Source organism: Mirounga angustirostris, unplaced genomic scaffold (genome assembly GCF_029215605.1).
Source record: "Mirounga angustirostris isolate CCGP_5_RB_7025 unplaced genomic scaffold, mMirAng1.0.hap1 SCAF_14, whole genome shotgun sequence".
NCBI lineage: Eukaryota > Metazoa > Chordata > Mammalia > Carnivora > Phocidae > Mirounga > Mirounga angustirostris.
Window position 1 is genome coordinate 24,052,819 of NW_026991722.1, and position 16,857 is coordinate 24,069,675.

The window sequence follows — 16,857 nt, forward strand, 5'->3', positions numbered from 1 at the left end:
TTTTTGGGGGGGAAATATTTTCCCCATTCTCTTATTTTCTCGTGTACCTTTCCAAACACCAGAGCGGGACACAATGTAGGCAATCCCCATCTTGGCAGTGATCTTTGCATTCTTATTTCTGCTTCCCCACAGGACTGGAAAAGCTCACATTTTTTTTTTGTACCCCTGTCAGTGGTTTTCTTGAGATTCAGATTATGCTCTTATGGGAAAGAAAAAGGCATGAATTTCTTAAAGATTGGAGTTCATTTTTCTTCTTACATTCTCAAATATTACCTTGCCCTTCCATAAAAGATCTAGGATGTTAGACGGTTTGCTGACTCTTCATGCAACATGTATTCATTGAGGCCATCATTGTGACATACTTTCGGGGGCTACAAAACTTAAAAAAAAAAAAAATACATAATACAAAGTGATGTGAGCTAATAACAATCTAACACTCTGTTCTTACTATGCAAGATGCTTGTCCAAGAGTTCTTTATTAATCATCCTCAGGACCAGCAGGTAAAGGTAATTACTATTCCCAATTTTATAGTCCAGGAGACTGAGGCATTTAGAGAATAAGTAATTTGCCAGAGTCCCACAGTTGTTAACCAGCTGAGACAAGATCTGATTGTGCAACATTTCACATGTATTTTAGGAGTGTCATTCATTGAGCATTTGTATACATGCGTGTACGTACATGTGCTTATTCCATGCTCTAGGGTATTTGGAGACCCAGCTTTCTTTGCTCCACCAGGGCCTAGCACAGTGCCTGGTGAAGACTCAGATACGTCTTGATTTAGTTGAGTGATTGGTTGTGATTCATTCTCTTACTCCTTGTTTAGTTTTGATGTATATAAACAAGGGCCTTTAAAAGGCCGATGCCAAGTGGCCGTCTTGCTCTCAGAATCTGACTGCATTCTCTGTTTGCAGGTATTGTGCTTGTTGCCATTAATCCTTACGAACAGTTGCCAATCTATGGTCAAGATGTCATCTATGCCTACAGCGGCCAAAACATGGGGGACATGGACCCCCACATCTTTGCTGTGGCGGAAGAAGCCTACAAGCAGATGGCCAGGTAAGAAGAACCTCAGTCCAGCAGTCCTTTTGGGTCATCAGAGGGCAGAAAGGGAAGTTTCTACCTTCCTTGGCTGCTTTTGCCCAGTGGTTGAGTGGTGATTCCAGATTGAGTAAAAGTAATGGGAACAGAACCAGCCCAGGTTCTAGTTCTCGCTGCATTTCCTCTCGCGTTGTCTTCATCCTGTGAACCTGAATCTATGCTTGAAGAACAGTTTCTCCTAAGACTTAGTTCATTTTCTGAGCAATGAAATAAACAAATGCCGTGGGATTTCATCTCTCCTTGACTGCCTTTTGGACTTCTTTCCTCCCCTCCTGGTGTAACAAATTCATTTTCTAGCATCACCATTTGTTTCACAGATCCAGCTGAAGGCTCGCTGCCTTTGAAGGAACCAGGACTCTAATAAATTCCTGAGATACCAAATACTTGAAAAAGGAGTTTCAAAATAGGAGTTATGCGTAGTGGTTTGAGGTTTTTTGTTTGGCTTTAGAGTTCACTTTAGGGACTAAAGTAAGTCTCCTCAGTTTTGCTCTGTGAGTTCAGGTCTGTTTCATTGGAAAATGGGCTAGGTGATTCTATTAGGGTTCTGTAGGGAAACAGAACCAGTAGCAGGGAAAGAAAGAGTGGGTGTGTGTGTGTGTGTGTGTGTGCGTGTGCGCAGGGGGTTGTGGGGTTATTTTAAGGAATGGTCTCCTATAGTTGGGCAGGCTTGGACAAGTTCAAAATCTGCAGGGTAGGCTGGCAAGCTGGAGACCCAGAGGAGCTGATGTTGTATTTCAAGTCTGAAGCCAGTCTGCTACCATAATTCTCTCTTCGGGGAAGGTAAAAAAAATTTTTTTTTTTTTCTCCCTCTTAGGGCCTTCATCTGATTGGTTGAGGCCCACCCACATTATGAAGGGTAATGGGTTAAAAAAAAAAAGTCTACTGATTGAAATGCTAATCTCCTCTTAAAAAATATCTTCACCAGCATTATCTTGCAAGTGTTTGATCAAGTGTCTGGGTACTATGGCCTAGCTAAGTTGACACATAAAACTAATCACCACACCAATGGTCTCGAACTATTCAGGCTTAAGGTGGGGAAAAGCTAGTTTCACTGAAGTTTTGGTAGAAGTGCATATTCCTATTAACACTAACATGCTGGATCTTTTCAACCAAATCTTTCTTGCTATCTCTAGAGAACTCCTTATGGAGCTAGCAAACTTAGGAAAGTCCTTTGTGGGCAGGAGGGCTGCTTTGGCTAATTTAGTGAGAGGAGAATCCCAGTTAAGATGGTCTGTTTTTCAGTGGATTTCAGAGTATAATTTTCAGCCCAGTGACAGTTTTCACAAAGGAAGGCTGTGCTCGTAGGCTTGTTTACTGATTGTTTTATTGCTGGTTGTGGAACTCAGTATATAAAAAGTTCTGCTTCCTTATGGATCTAATCTGACCATGTTCAACATGAGCAGTGATGGGAGAACTGAGCAATTCAACAAATAGAATGATCCATAACCATTTTATTTCTCTGAAGTGTGGTAGGAGACTGGGGGGCTAAAGTGGTCTCCACCTTTGACATCTCTAATGCCATAAGAAAGACCACATACTGTATCAATCTACTTCAGGGCTTGACCAGAAATCACTTAGCTTGATAACTTATTGATGCAAACCTCCTGACTGAAAGCATGGTTCAAGGTCAGGGTCATGGGGAGAGAAGAATGGATTAATGTGCTTCAGTGTGTTAGTACACAGCCCTACTCGGGTATTACTGTGGGAGGTCAAGTGTATGGCACAGTGGAGAGAGACCTGGGGTCGGCATGGGCTCCCATGCCTTGGGAGAATCACTTAAGCTGAGGCTTCAACGATCTTCTTTCCTTTTTGGAGGATGATTTCTTTGTGGGTATAAAACCGAAGGTGAGGGGTGCCTGGGTGGCTCAGTCGTTTGAATGTTCGGCTCTTGGTTTGGGCTCAGGTCATGATGTCATGGGTTGTCAGATTGAGCCCATATCGGGCTCTGCGCTCAGTGAGGAGTCTGCTGGAGGCTCTCTCCCTCTGCCCCTCTCCTCAAGTGCATATGTGCTCTTTCTCTTTCTAAAATCTTAAAAACAAACAAAACCGGAGGTGAGTGTGGGTTGGTTCTGATGACTTCCTACCATGGTAAAGGTTGTAGTAGCTCTTTGACTTGTCTTTTGATGGAGGTCATTGATCATTGTTTTTGTCCCATTCTTCTTTTACCCAGTTGAACTTAGATGTAGCAGAAGTTGCTGGTTTGCGGTTTTTGTTTTTGTTTGTTTTTTTACTAAAGACGTCTTGGGGTGCCCCCGATAGCTTTGAGACTCTCCTAGGCTCCAGTGCTATCCATACCATAGGTCCTCTGCCTAAATGCCTCCCTTCTTCCCTTCCATGCCTAAAGCTGGGCTCATGGTTATTCTACACTTGGGTTATTTCACTTGTTTAGGTCCATGTTCACGCCCAGTAGAGGAAAGGGGATGTGGTTGTACAGGGTGGTGGTGATACGGTCTTGGCCTAGGGTTATGAATTTGACGGTTAAGAGGCTTGGATGTTAAAGTTGGACCAGGAATTGCTTCCTTTAGGGTTTTAAGGTTATATTCATTTTATTCACTGAGTCCTAGCTTGTAGCCAAGTAATTTTGCTGAAATTCTTATGCAATTTTTGCTCATGAACGTGCATTAGAAGTGTAAGATCAGCGCATGTGGCCGTAGGAGAGAGCTATTTTTGAATGTTCTGGTGTCAGCAGCTCAGGGTTTCTGTTACTGATCTGAGACAGGCATTGGAAGCCCCAGCAGAATCTTTGTTGTGCAGGAAAGTTTTTGCTGTATTTCCAGTATGAACCTTCTCTGTCAATTCCAGATGCTAGAACACATTCATTTAACAATACTTGCTGTGTTGTGCCCTTCCTCGATTCATCAGTAGTTGTTGAAATAATTATGCGATTCAAGTAGCCACGGCCTAGCACAGTGTGCTTTGCATTCTGAGCCTCTAACAGCTGGGTGAAATAAAGGGTGTAAGAAACCAAAGATAATGACTTCCAGTCTTGGGAGACTGACTTAGTTGGCCTTGAATTCAGTTCTTTCTCTTGATTCACCAGGGATTTGATTTGATTTTTTTTTTTCAAGTTTTTACTTAAATCCTAGTTAGTTACCATAGAGTGTAATATTGGTTTCAGGAGTAGAGTTTAGTGATTCATCACTTATGTATAACACTCAGTGCTTGTCATAACAAGTACCCTCCTTAATACCCATCACCTGTTTAGCTCATCCCCCACCCACCTCCCTCCATCAACCCGCAGTTCTCTATTGTTAAGAGTCTCTTACGGTTTATTTCCCTCTTTTTTCCCCCTTCCCATGTGTTCATCTGTTTTGTTAAATTCCACATGAGTTAGATCACATGGCATTTGTCTTTGACTCATTTCACTTAGGATAATATACTCTAGCTCCATCCATGTCATTGCAAATAGCAAGATTTCATTCTTTTTGATGGCCGAGTAATATTCCTGTGTGTGTGCGTATTTATACCACATCTTTATCTGTTCGTCAGTTGGTGGACACGTGGGCCCTTTCCATAGTTTGGCTATTGTTGATAATGCTGCTATAAACATCAGGGTGCATGTACCTCTTCGGATCACTGTGTTTGTATCCTTTGGGTAAATAGTAGTGCAATTGCTAGATTGTAGGGTAGTTCTATTTTTAGCTTTCTGCGGAACCTCCATACTGTTTTCCAGAGTGGCTACACCAGTTTGCATTCCCACCGACAGTGTAAGGGGGTTCCCCTTTCTCCACATCCTTGCTAACATCTGTTGCTTCCTGTGTTGTTGATTGTAGCCATTCTGACAGGTGTGAGGTGGTATCTCATCATGGTTTTGATTTGTATTTCCCTGATGAGTGATGTTGAGCATCTTTTCATATGTCTGTTAACCATCTGGATGTCTTTGGAAAAGTGTCTATTCGTGTCTTCTGCCCATTTCTTAACTGGATTATTTGTTTTGGGGGTATCGAGTTTGATAAGCTCTTTATAGATTTTAGATACTAACCCTTTATCAGCTATGTCCTTTGCAAATGTCTTCTCCCATTCTGTAGGCTGCCTTTCAGTTTTGTTGACTGTTTCCTTCACTGTGCAGAAGCTTTTTATCTCGATGAGGTCCCAATAGCTCATGTTTGCTTTTGTTTCCCTTGCCTCTGGTGACCTATCTAGCAAGAAGTTGCTGTGGCCGAGGTCAAAGAGGTTGCTGCCAGTGTCCTCCTCTAGGATTTGGATGGTTTCCTGTGTCACATTTAGGTCTTTCCTCCATTTTGAGTTTTTGTGTGTGGTGTAAGTGGTCCAGTTTCATTCTTCATGGTGCTGTCCAGTTTTCCTAACACCGTTTGTTGAACAGACTTTTTTCCATTGGATATTCTTTCCTGCTTTGTCAACAATTAGTTGACCATATAGATTTTCTTTCTTGATGTGGCTCACATCAGGGATTCTCCAACCCTTGTAGCTCTGAGTGGGTGTGGGGGGGATCCTGTCAAAGCTCAAAGGGATAGATACAGACCATCATCCCCATCCTGAGAGCTGCAGAGTCCGGCCATGCTGGAGGAAAGGAGGAAACACAAGGACACCCAACGATTGGTCACTGTCCCTACCCCTGTTGACTTCAGCAAAACTAGACTTGAGAGCAAATGGAGATCCACAATAAAGAAAAAGGTTAGGGGCACCTGGGTGGCTCAGTTGGTTGAGTGTCCGACTCCTGGTTTTGGCTCAGGTCATGATCTCGGGGTTGTGAGATCGAGCCCTCCATCGGGCTCCACTCTCAGCATGGGAGCCTGCTTGGGATTCCCTCTGTCCCTCTGCCTCTGCCCCTTGCCCACCCCCCACCCCCACCTCATGCATGCAGTCTCTCAAAGAAATAAAATCTTTCTTTAAAAAAAAAAAAAAGTTAAAATCGTATGAAACCTCACATTCATGAGTTCCAGCCTCTGCATGAGAACCTATATTCCCTCTAAGAGAGGGGATTCACCTCCACTGCTTGCTACTTTACTTCTCCTTCCTCCCAGGCCAAGATCCAGAATGCCCACCCTTCCAGTTTTACCTACCTCAGCTCCTGAACTAAACTGTATCCGCAGGCATTTGTGTGGTTCCGTTATTTGATAGGTTCCTTACTGAACACTGAAAACTGTAAGAACATTCCTGGACGCTGAAGGAGCACACAGTCTGATTGGGGAGAGAAGCCCTAGTCGGCCAAAACACCTGTAACTGCAGGAAGTGTAAACAAAAGCCATGCATGGGGTTGTCGGAATTGGGCTTGGAGTCTTGACGGTCACAGATGGTCCAAGAAAACGGTAGGGTTTGAGGTGGATCTTGATGAATTCATAGGATACATAGTGAGAAGGTGGCGTCTGCATGATTGCAATAGAGCTCACCACCTCAGGAGTGGGACATCAAAGGCTCACAAAACCACGATGACCTACTGCTTCACACCCCTTGGGATGTCAAATCCAAAAGATAAAATGACAAGTGTTGGTGAGGATGTGGAGAAATGAGAATCTTCCTATGCTGCCAGTGGGAGCGTAAAAATACTTTGGCATTTTCTCAATAGGTTAAGCACGATTACCACATGACTCAGCAATTCCACTCTTAGATATATACCCGAGAGAAATGAAAAGGGGTTCCTGTAAAAGCTTATATACAAATGTTCATAATAGCCTTACTCATAATAGCCAAAAGGTGAAAACAACCTAAATAACCATCAGCTGATGGATAAACGAAATGTTCATCCATATAGTGGAATATTTGGCCATAAAAAGGGACAAAGTCCTGATATATGCTACCACATGGATGAACCTGAGCAAAAGAAGCCAGACACACAAGACCACATATTGTATGATTCCACTTCTATGAGTGTCCAGAACAAACAAATCTAGAGAGAGAGCACATTATTATTTGTCTAGGGCTTGAGGTTAGAGATGAAATGGGTAGTGATTGCTTACAGGTATTTTTTTTGGGGGGGGGGATGGAAAGGTTCTAAAATTGTGGTGATGGATGTACAATTAAATTTACTTAAAACCCTTTGAATTGTATACTTCAAAATAGTGAATTGTGTGTTCTGGGGATTTTTATCTCAAGCTATTAAAAACAGAAGGTATGATCAGGGGCCAGTACCCCAGTAAGTGTAACCTACACGGTGAGAGGGTCTGTAGCGGGCTGTGGACTGTACAGTGGGGGACCAGACTGGAGACCCGTGAAGGCTGGGGTTGACTTCAGGAGAACAGGGTGCATGCTATTAACAGGGATGTTAACAGATGGCCAAACAAGTTTGGGAACAGCTGGATTAATCCAGTGTGAAGCAACTTTAACATGGAGCTGCTCAGAGCAGTGATGTTGACATGCATTCTGAGTCTCCAAGGTGGGGATGTGTTAGGCTGGGTTTGCAAATCATACTTGGAACAACAAGGTTTTCAGGAATTCTCAAGGGACTGCCATCACTCTTTGGGAAACGCTGACCCAGAGCATGGAGACATCTTAGAGCTTATTAGATAAAGAAGTAGTAGGATGCCAAGAATGTTCAAAGAACATTTTTCGTCCAGTGGGTCCTATTTCATAATCTTCACATTCCTATATTTCTGAGGATGGGGGACATCTTGTGAGCAGCTTAGGTTGTTATGAATAGAACTTGTCTGTTGTAAATAACTTCTATGTCATGAAAGGGAGTTCCCGTGCGAGACACTGGCTCAGTGTGTGATGTTCTCCTCTCGTATCACTAGCACTTGCCTTCGGGCATATAATTGGTGGTCAAGGGAGAATAGAAAGAATCAATATATTAATGAATTTCTCCAAGTGAGGTTATCCCCATCATGCGGACAAGGATAGAGACTTGAGGTTGTTGAATAATCCTCCAAGGTCATGAAGAGAGTAAACGGGTGATGCTGGAAGCCAGGCCTGGTCAGTTTGCCCTGAAACCCCGTGAAGTAGCCGAGAAGCCTTACTGTCTCCCTCGGTGGTGCTTACTGACCGGTCCAGATGGTCTTCCAGAACAGAGCAGACTCGGGTCCTCAGGACACCACGAAAGCCAAAGTGTAGACCTTCCCCCTTCCTAGTTCAAAAGCATCTAAGTTTCTGCAGTGAGACTGGGGTTTCAGTGTGCTTTCTAGCTTTGGCGGTGGAAGTGGGACCTCTTATTTGGCCAGGTCTGATCCCTTTTTTGAGTTGTGTTATTTTTCTGAAAGAGTGGAGTGCAGAGCAAATTTCTTTACTCAGGTAGCCAGGGTAATTGAGCGCACATATTTCCATCTGGCCCTGCTGTGTTGCCAAGCTGTGACTAATAGTGAAAGATGGGGCAGCTATTGCCTGGGATCAGGGACAGGGGAGTACAGGCAGGCCCGCCTGTGGCAGGGGGCCAGTGGGTGAGTGAAACAGACTCTTGTTGGGCAGGGGTGGGGAGACCTTCCCCGACATGGGGAGGAGCTCCTTGAGAGCAGAAAGCCTGTGCTCAAGGAGGAGAAGGAATCCAATTTATAAAACCTGCTTGGGTCCCTAGAGAAGGTATCTTGGTGGATTTGTGTACCTAGAAGTATGAAGAGTTTGTAGAGAATAGAAAATTTGAAGGCCTTTTAGGGAAGCAGTATGGAAAAGAGTATAGTGAAAAAGCACCCCCCCACCCCTGAAACCTAGAAACCTTTCAGGTAAGGAGGAGGAAGAGTTAAAGGGATAATGGTAGGAGTAGAAGCGAGAGGCTGGAAGTGTGCATTGCGCCAGAGAGAGAGAAGCTCTGCGTCTTCCATCTTTGGAGGTCCAAACAACAGATTTGACAACTTTATTTTCTTGGTCGTTAGGGTGGAATGCTCTGGATTCTGTGAGAAGGGGACTCAAGACTTGGCAGGATCTCTTTAGCCACAGACTCAGGAACTGGGATCATTGGGAAAATTAAAAAAAAAGAATTATACATGAGTAATCTAAATCCACATTTTGCTTTGAGATCAAGTTTTAACTAGAATGATGTCTGTTTCTTCCGTACTTTATGATGTAAGGTGGTTTGTTCAGGGGTTTTTGCACTGTTTGGGGGAAATTGGGGGTGTGAAGTACTTGGTGATTGGGCTCATGTATTCAGAGAACATCATACTGAGGAGAGCAGAGCCAGGTTTGGTCTCACTGTAAGTTGTTGGCTGTACGGGGGCACCCAGGGGTTGGTCTCAGGTAATGTCTCCCCACCTACTGTGTGTGGACACTTTGGTCTCTGTAGTTCCCGGTATACTCCCCCCTCTAAGAGAACACTGGGCCCGGTGAGAAATGATGAGCAGGCTTGGAAAGCTGTTGAGCTCTGTAAACACTGGGGTGTGGCTGTGGAAGTTCATTGGTGGCTTTTGAATACAAGGAATGACCGAATCACCAGCAAGGCCAGTAACTCAGGAGCACTGACTTGTTGAATTTTTACGATAAATTTTGAAATTAGGACTTCGGTGAACCCTGATGTATGGGTGAAGTTTTGTATTCCTTCCCATTCATTATGGCTTCAAGTTGGGACTGGTCAGGACTAGGTGGCTCTAGGACAAGCTCTAGGAGATGCTCAGGATGTCTGGATGCAGAAAACAGCCTTTAATTTCTCCTCTGGCATTCTCTCTTATTTCTATAACATACCCTGAGTAGTTCCCCTTTGTTTAGACCCTTCCTGGGATGCTCTCCTCCGTGTGCTGTTCACCTGCACCCCTCTTCCCTCGCTCGCCGACTCCGTTCCCTCCTGCCCCGCCTTGCCCGTCAGCACATGCCCGTCCCCTCCCCCCACTCCCGCCCCTGCCAAGGGCCATTTTCGTTCTTTGTATTTCTACCTATCATGTTTAAAATTCTAGTTCGACTGTTTAAATTTCCAAGTGTACGGAAAGTTAAGTGTGCAGTGAATGTGGCTAATAACATCCCTGTGTTAAAAGAAATTGATAGTGTACATTGTCCTCTGCTTTTAAAATGATGCACTTAGAAAAGAATAGGACTGGACTCTGTCTAGCTCATGACACTTACAGGGGTGGTGAATGTTACCAATTGTCCATCTGCAGTGTCCCCAGCATGCTTTGTGAAGTTAAGGCCCATATCAAAAATCATAGAGCTAAAGGATTTTTTTAGTTTAGTAATACTTTATTTTATCTGGAGACGTCCTAGCATGTTAGGAGAAAGCCTGTAGTCGGGGTAGAAATTGGTTGCGCTGTAAGAACGCTAGAGACCATGTCCCAGCAGCAGGTCCTCTGGGTGCTGCTTGCACATGCCCAGTGCAGGTAAGTGTCTCTGGAATGTGTTCCTTATTTAACTGTTTTCATTGTCAGGAATTTCTCTTATTACCCAGTGCTCTGCTTGGTCTCCGTTTGCTTTCCCCCATGGATCTGAGCTCTGGGAAGCCGTACTGGGCGGGGGGGGGGGGGGGGGGGGGGGGGGGGGGGCAGGCATTTTCTTACACATGGCAGCCCCTGCCATCATGGGTCCTTCTCTCCCCAGAGTGGGGCCAGATCGTGGCTCCCACAGCCATTCCTTGCAGGCGTGGTTTTCAGACCCTGTCCCGGGGCAGTCACCCTTAGATCCCATCTGGTCTTTCTGATATTGGTGCTCATTGCATGTGGTCTGCTAGATGAGATGAAGAGTTAATTTTCATACAGAGTTTCGGTTGGAGGAGCCTAGAGTTGCATTGGCTTTTGGCAGCCATTTAATATTGTTGAATTTTAATAAGTTTGCCTCATCCCCCTCACCTGCCCACATAGGCAGAAGAACTATTTTATTACAACTTTTATTGGATTTAATTGACTGGCACTAAAGTAGATGCATTTAAAACACAGTTACAGATTAAACTGCACGAACAAGTTGACACACTTTGACATATGTATATACCTACGGAGTCACCACAATTCAGATAACGAACAGTTCCTTAACTCCCACAGGTTTCCTACTGTTCCTTTGAACTCCACCCCTCACCCCCGGATAACTGATCTGCTTTCTGTCACTATAAATTCAAGCTTATTTTAAGATACGTTGTCCTCCTCCTGCATTTGCACAATTGATTTTTTTTAGGTCCTGAGCAGGATTCCAGTTACCTATGTTAAATTTCATCTTTGTACCTACATTCCAGTCTAGCAAGTGGATCCTTTTGAGTCCTGATTTTCTCATCTGATATGGTAGTTCTCCCTAGCTCGATACATGCGCAAATTTAACGAATCAATTACCTCTCTTTGTATCCATTGATTAAGAAATGTTAATTTGGGTGGATTCCTGTAACATTCTGGGAGTTCTTTGTCTAGAAACTAACAGTTTAAGAGAACTGAAGATGTACTCAGGTACTTACCTGTATTTTTAAATCTTAAAACCTGCGATTCATTAGTCTTACACAATTCACAGCGCTCACCATAGCACATACCCTCCCCAATGTACATCACCCACCCATCCCATCCCTCCCACCCCCCACCACTCCAGCAACCCTGTTTGAGATTAAGAATTCCTCATATCAGTGAGGTCATATGATACATGTCTTTCTCTGATTGACTTATTTCGCTTAGCATAATACCCTCTAGTTCCATCTACAAATGGCAAGATGTTTTCTTTAATGGCTGCATAATACTCCATTGCATATATATACCACATCTTCTTTATCCATTCATCTGTCAATGGACATCTTGGCTCTTTCCAGTTTGGCTATTGTGGACATTGCTGCTATAAACACTGGGGTGCATGTACCCCTTCGGATCCCTACATTAGTATCTTTGGGGTAAATACCCAGTAGTGCAATTGCTGAGTCATAGGGTAGCTCTATTTTCAACTTTTTGAGGAACCTCCATATGGTTTTCCAGAGTGGCTGCACCAGCTTGCATTCCCACCAACAGTGTAGGAGGGTTCCCTTTTCTCTGCATCCTCACCAATATCTGTGAACCATGAGAGACGATGGACTCCGAGAAACAAACTGAGGGTTCTAGAGGGGTGGGGGGATGGGTTAGCTTGGTGATGGGTATTAAAGAGGGCACGTATTAAATGGAGCACTGGGTGTTAAACGCAAACAATCATGGAACCCTACATCAAAAACTGATGAAGTAATGTATGGTGATTAACATAACATAAAATTAAATAAAAAACCACGCACTGGTTTGGCCAGATGGGGTTTTTGGAGTGCTCCCATGTGAGGAGGTGGGCTAGCACAGACCCTGCTTAGCATCCCAGCCTCCCTGCTGCTTTCCTGTGCTTCTCCCTGGGCAAGGTCACCCCTCAGCAGGGATGAGAGGATGCATGTGTGCACTCCCCTTCTTAGGTCACGTAGGGAACACACAGGTCCAGGCGTGCGGTGCGCCATGCTCAAACTCTGCACCGGGCAGCACCCAGTGGCTGCAAGCTCCTGCTGTTCACTACACACACCATTCTTGTTACATAGTTGTTGTTTTTTTTTTTAATTTGTTTGGGTGTGGGTTTTTTTTTTTTTTTTCCTGATCTCCATGTCAAGCTTAGCACCCTGCATGGGTTTCTTTCCGAATTGGTGGTGGTGGTGGTGACATGTGAATAAGATTTCGTTTTTCAGGGTGTCTGAAATAATTTTCAGTAAAAAAAGCTAATAAAACGTGAAGCCTAGCATGATGAAGTGGCATTTCTATTTACGTTGTAGTAATGCCTTTCGTGGTGTGTTAACCACTCTTTTTCACTTTTAATTGTGTATTTTTACATTTATATCCCAGCGTGCAGAACCGCTGCACCATCTGCCGACATGCTGGTGCTGAGTAGGAAAGGAATATGCCATGAAGCAAGGTTGCTTGCGGCTGGGGATGGGGCTGCCTGGCTTCACAAAACTTGGCCACGTGACTTTGGGCGAATTCCTTAAGTTGAGCTAACTTTGCAGCAGTGCCTGCATCTCTAAAATGGGGATGAGTGTAGCGTCTAACTCACAGGCGTGTGGGAAGTCAGTGAGTTGATCAATGGAAAGTGCTTAGAATGGCTTCTGGCACAAAGGAGTTCGATAAGCATCTGACATCGTGACGGTGATGGCGGTCATGCTGGGATGAATAGGTGTATCCTAGCGTCTAAGGAGAATTTGGAGCTGAGTGGGAGTCCCTTCGTAGGTCACCCTCAGAACACGCAGTACCTCCCGGGCCGAGTGAATGATGGCAATTCCATGTGATCACTAAAGTCCTTTTGGGCTTTTTCTTAAAGGGTTGGGTTTGAAGATTGTAGAAGTTTATAGGTGGTCGCCAGTCTGTCTAGAGGAAATACAGCGTTTCAATTGCGTTGTTTCAACTTCTTGATTCTCCTACACAGATAACCAACAACTTTGTTTTGCCTTGACAATGAAATTGCACTCTTGTTGCTTTAGCAGCCCTAGGGTAGTGTTAGAAGATGGACACCGGTGCCCTTTGGCAATGCCATCTGTAAGCTGAAGCGACAGGAAATACACGGCACTGCAGGAACCAGTTACCCAGTTGTTTTAGAGGCAGTTGAGAGCCAGCCTGCCAGGTACCACTGACTAAGCGTGTGGTGCAGGCCAGGAACAGAAAGCAAGTTAAAATGCCTATGTTCACGGTTTTCCATGTTGATAGGGGTGCGTGTTCAGAAGGCAGGACGATTCTAGCATCCGAGCCTGCGTCTAAAGTCAGTACTCAGACTAGTTCCTGATCCAGCGGAAACGTGGTCCCCCCTGCCCCTGGCTGTGGGGCTCCTTGCAGCGTGTTGCTGAAGGAAGGAAGGAAGGAAGGTGAGAGAAGGTGGCTGGCGAAGTGCCGCTCATCCTTGTTACGGAGATGTAGTTGAGAGTGCGTGATTGTTGTCCCCTCCCATCAGTGTTCTCTTTCTGGACTCCGTTAAAGAGCACTGCTTTTTTAAAGTAGCTTCTTGATTACATTAGCACGTAAGTATACAGCAGCGGACAGTGTTTTGGCTTGAAGAGCAAGAAGAGAGCCTTGGGGAGGCCCTTTATTATGGGGATAGTTAGAATTGAATCCTGGTATCTGACTGGGTCTGGTCTTGCCCCATGGGTGGAGTAAGCAGAGGTTCCCCTGAATAGCTCTGTATCAGAATCCCTGAGGGACTCACTGTCCTCCCCACCTCCTCTACCCCCCCAACCCGAATCAGAATCTCACAGGTGGAACCAAATCATTTTTTCTAAAGATCTACGAGAGATTCAGAAAGGAGCAAAGTCTTTGGACCAGTGTTTAGGAAACTTGTGGAATAGGAATATCACTCCGCTTCTTAATCCCTGCTAGGTTACCTTTGACATCTCAGCATGAATTAAGGATCTGAGGTGGGTTTCGATCAAGGAAAGAAGTTACAGAATGTGAAAGTCTGTTTGAAGGTAGAGGACCCTCCAGCTGCAGTGCATGCCTAGCCGCCTCTGCTGTGGTGGTCAACCCTGCCTGCTTGTGAGAATCCTTGGGAGGTTTCAGATGGCCCAGGTCTCACCTGCAGAGCTCGAGTTAATCCATCGATGCTCAGGTGTTGATATTTATTACACTGCCCGGGGCTCATCAGTGTGAGCCAGGGTTGAGAACTTCACGGAAACCACCTGTGTGACCAGGTACTTGACCCTCGACTGTGTCAACAGTTTTCTACTCTTCTCTGCGTGATGGGTATGGCAGAAAGCCTGCAGGCAGTGAGGCATGACCAGGAGGAAACTGTGTACGTAGGTCCTTTAGAACCACGGTGGACGGACTTAAAAGCAAATGGTTTCTGAGCCTGCCCCCAGTGATATTGGAAGCCAGAGGAAGGGCACCTATAGCCAAAAATGACAGAGATTATTTAGGTCCTCTGTATTCCCAGAATTAGAGAATAAAATGCCTCATGATTGATGACCTCTTGAGAAGAGCAAGTACTCAGAGTACTTAGAATTATGGGATGTCTTTTAGGAAATGCCTTGTACCTAGTAGCAGAGGGAGCCTGGGGGTGGGATCCCAGTGACTTCTCTGATTAGAGTAATAGCTATTCTTAGCTGGTAGGGTGGCTAACCTTGTGTTTGCTGACAGATGATGGAGGATGTGTTAGTAGAGATGTGTGAACTATTTAGAGTCTAGCTGCATTAGTTTGAATGTGTAGTACCAGTCTTCTGTTAGGATGTTAGGGATCAATATCTGCTCACTCCAGTTCTACTTCCCCACTGGGTCACGGGGCTCCTAGAGTTTTATTCCATTTGTCATTGCACATATCGATCTGTCGTGATTACCTGATGTGTATGAACTCTAACTCAGCAATCCAAAGCAGAGATTTTTCTTCCTGTTTCTGTGAGGTTGTCATTGCTAGACCTCTGTTCATTTTATTTCCTTATTTGTAGAGCCCCTTGTGTCTTATTTTGCAGAGTAGGTGTTTATGAAATGCATAGGATGATGAAGACTTCCCCTCTTTGAAGTTGGAGGTCAAATCTTCTATGACAGGGACTCTTTTTCAGCATCTTTAGTATTAGGACCCCCAGCCTGGGCTAGAAACTTCTTGTCTCCTCAGAAGGCAGCCATTCCACTGTTTGAAACTCTTAGATTTGGGTGGACAGCTGTCTCCCCTTAATCCCACCCTAGGGCTTATCTCCTGGAGCAGCCACCAGAACAGACTGCTCTGGGAATGCCCACTTAGTCCTGTCTTCTCCAGCTAAACCCTTCTGGTCTGGCTAGCATTCCCCGTGCAGCAGCTCCTCATTCCGATTGACGGCTGACTATATTCTAGACTTAGAATATAGCCCCAGGAACTGTGGCCTCTGTGATTTAGCCAGGAGTACAGATCTTGACTGACCAGAGGAGGAGACCATGGCCATCTCCTGTTCTCCTAGAACCTAAATCTTCAGGGGCTGCATTAATAGAAATTTACTAGTAGCTTCTTGCTGTGGTGGTTGATAATGAGTTGACCAAAATACTCTAATGCTTCTTACCTGCACTGTGGTCACAGATGATCACAGTTTGGTGTAATACTGTTGGGAGGTGTGTTTTGGACCCTGTCCAGATCACAGAGCTAAGTGGTAGGGTCTGTGTTGACACCCAGCTTTTCCTACTTTCTAGTGCTCTTTCCTCTCTCAGTGAGTTGGGCTGATGAGGCAATATTCTTAGAACTAATCGAAGATGTCTTTGAGTGGCTTAAATAACAAAAATTTTTCTCACAGTCCTGGAGGCTGGGAAGTCCAAGACCAAGTTGCCAGGGGATGGGGTGTATTTTCCCTCATCATTGGTTAAATTGTCAACGTTGAAAGCCTAAGAAATACACTGGTAGTATACAATAAAGACCTCTTTTTGTGGGAGTATCATTATGAAGTTCTGTTTGAAGTCCGTGGAATAATGTGCTAGTAATGTGATAAAAAAATAATAAAACTGATTTTCAGCACAGTTAAAAAAACAACAAAGACCTCTTTACTATCATGGTAGTCAATAACCAACATGACTTTTTCCACAAGACATGGAGTTTCTCACTTAGATCTGTAAGAAAAGAATAGTTGGGTTGCCCTTGAAGTCATCTGGAAGACCCTTTGAAACTTCAGGAAACTAGCGAATTCTGCTTCCCAGCATCACACAGCCCCATCCTGTGGGTCATCAGTCACCTGCTCCATCAATACTGGTAGGCTCTCCGTCTTCAACCAAGGATGCTGGAGCTGAATTTGGGCTTCCCCCTTGAGGGTTAGGCCTCTTCCTCAGATTGGTCCATGGGACACCCCCCCCCCCCCGCCCAATCTGGGAGGTGGGTTGGGGGTGTGAAAGGCCCAACGTGGGAATAACACTACATGGTTCCCTTCCTCCCTTTGTGCCCTTTCCGCAGTCTGCCTCTCCTGGTTCCCCTCAACAGGTGGACTTCCTTACTTGTCCTGACTTCTCTCTGTCCATGGTTTATGGTGAAACTGATGTCTACACCCCCAGGCTTGG

General features: G+C 44.8%; 1 protein-coding gene across 2 annotated transcripts in view; it reads left to right on the forward strand.

The window, feature by feature from the left end:
* Positions 1-16,857, forward strand: part of MYO5B (myosin VB) — a 334,942-nt gene that overhangs the window by 153,713 nt on the left and 164,372 nt on the right. For both annotated transcript variants that reach the window (XM_054510300.2, XM_064577622.1), the window contains exon 4: positions 913-1,057. In XM_054510300.2, the coding sequence (XP_054366275.2) occupies positions 913-1,057 (145 nt within the window). The remainder of the gene's footprint in view (positions 1-912; positions 1,058-16,857) is intronic.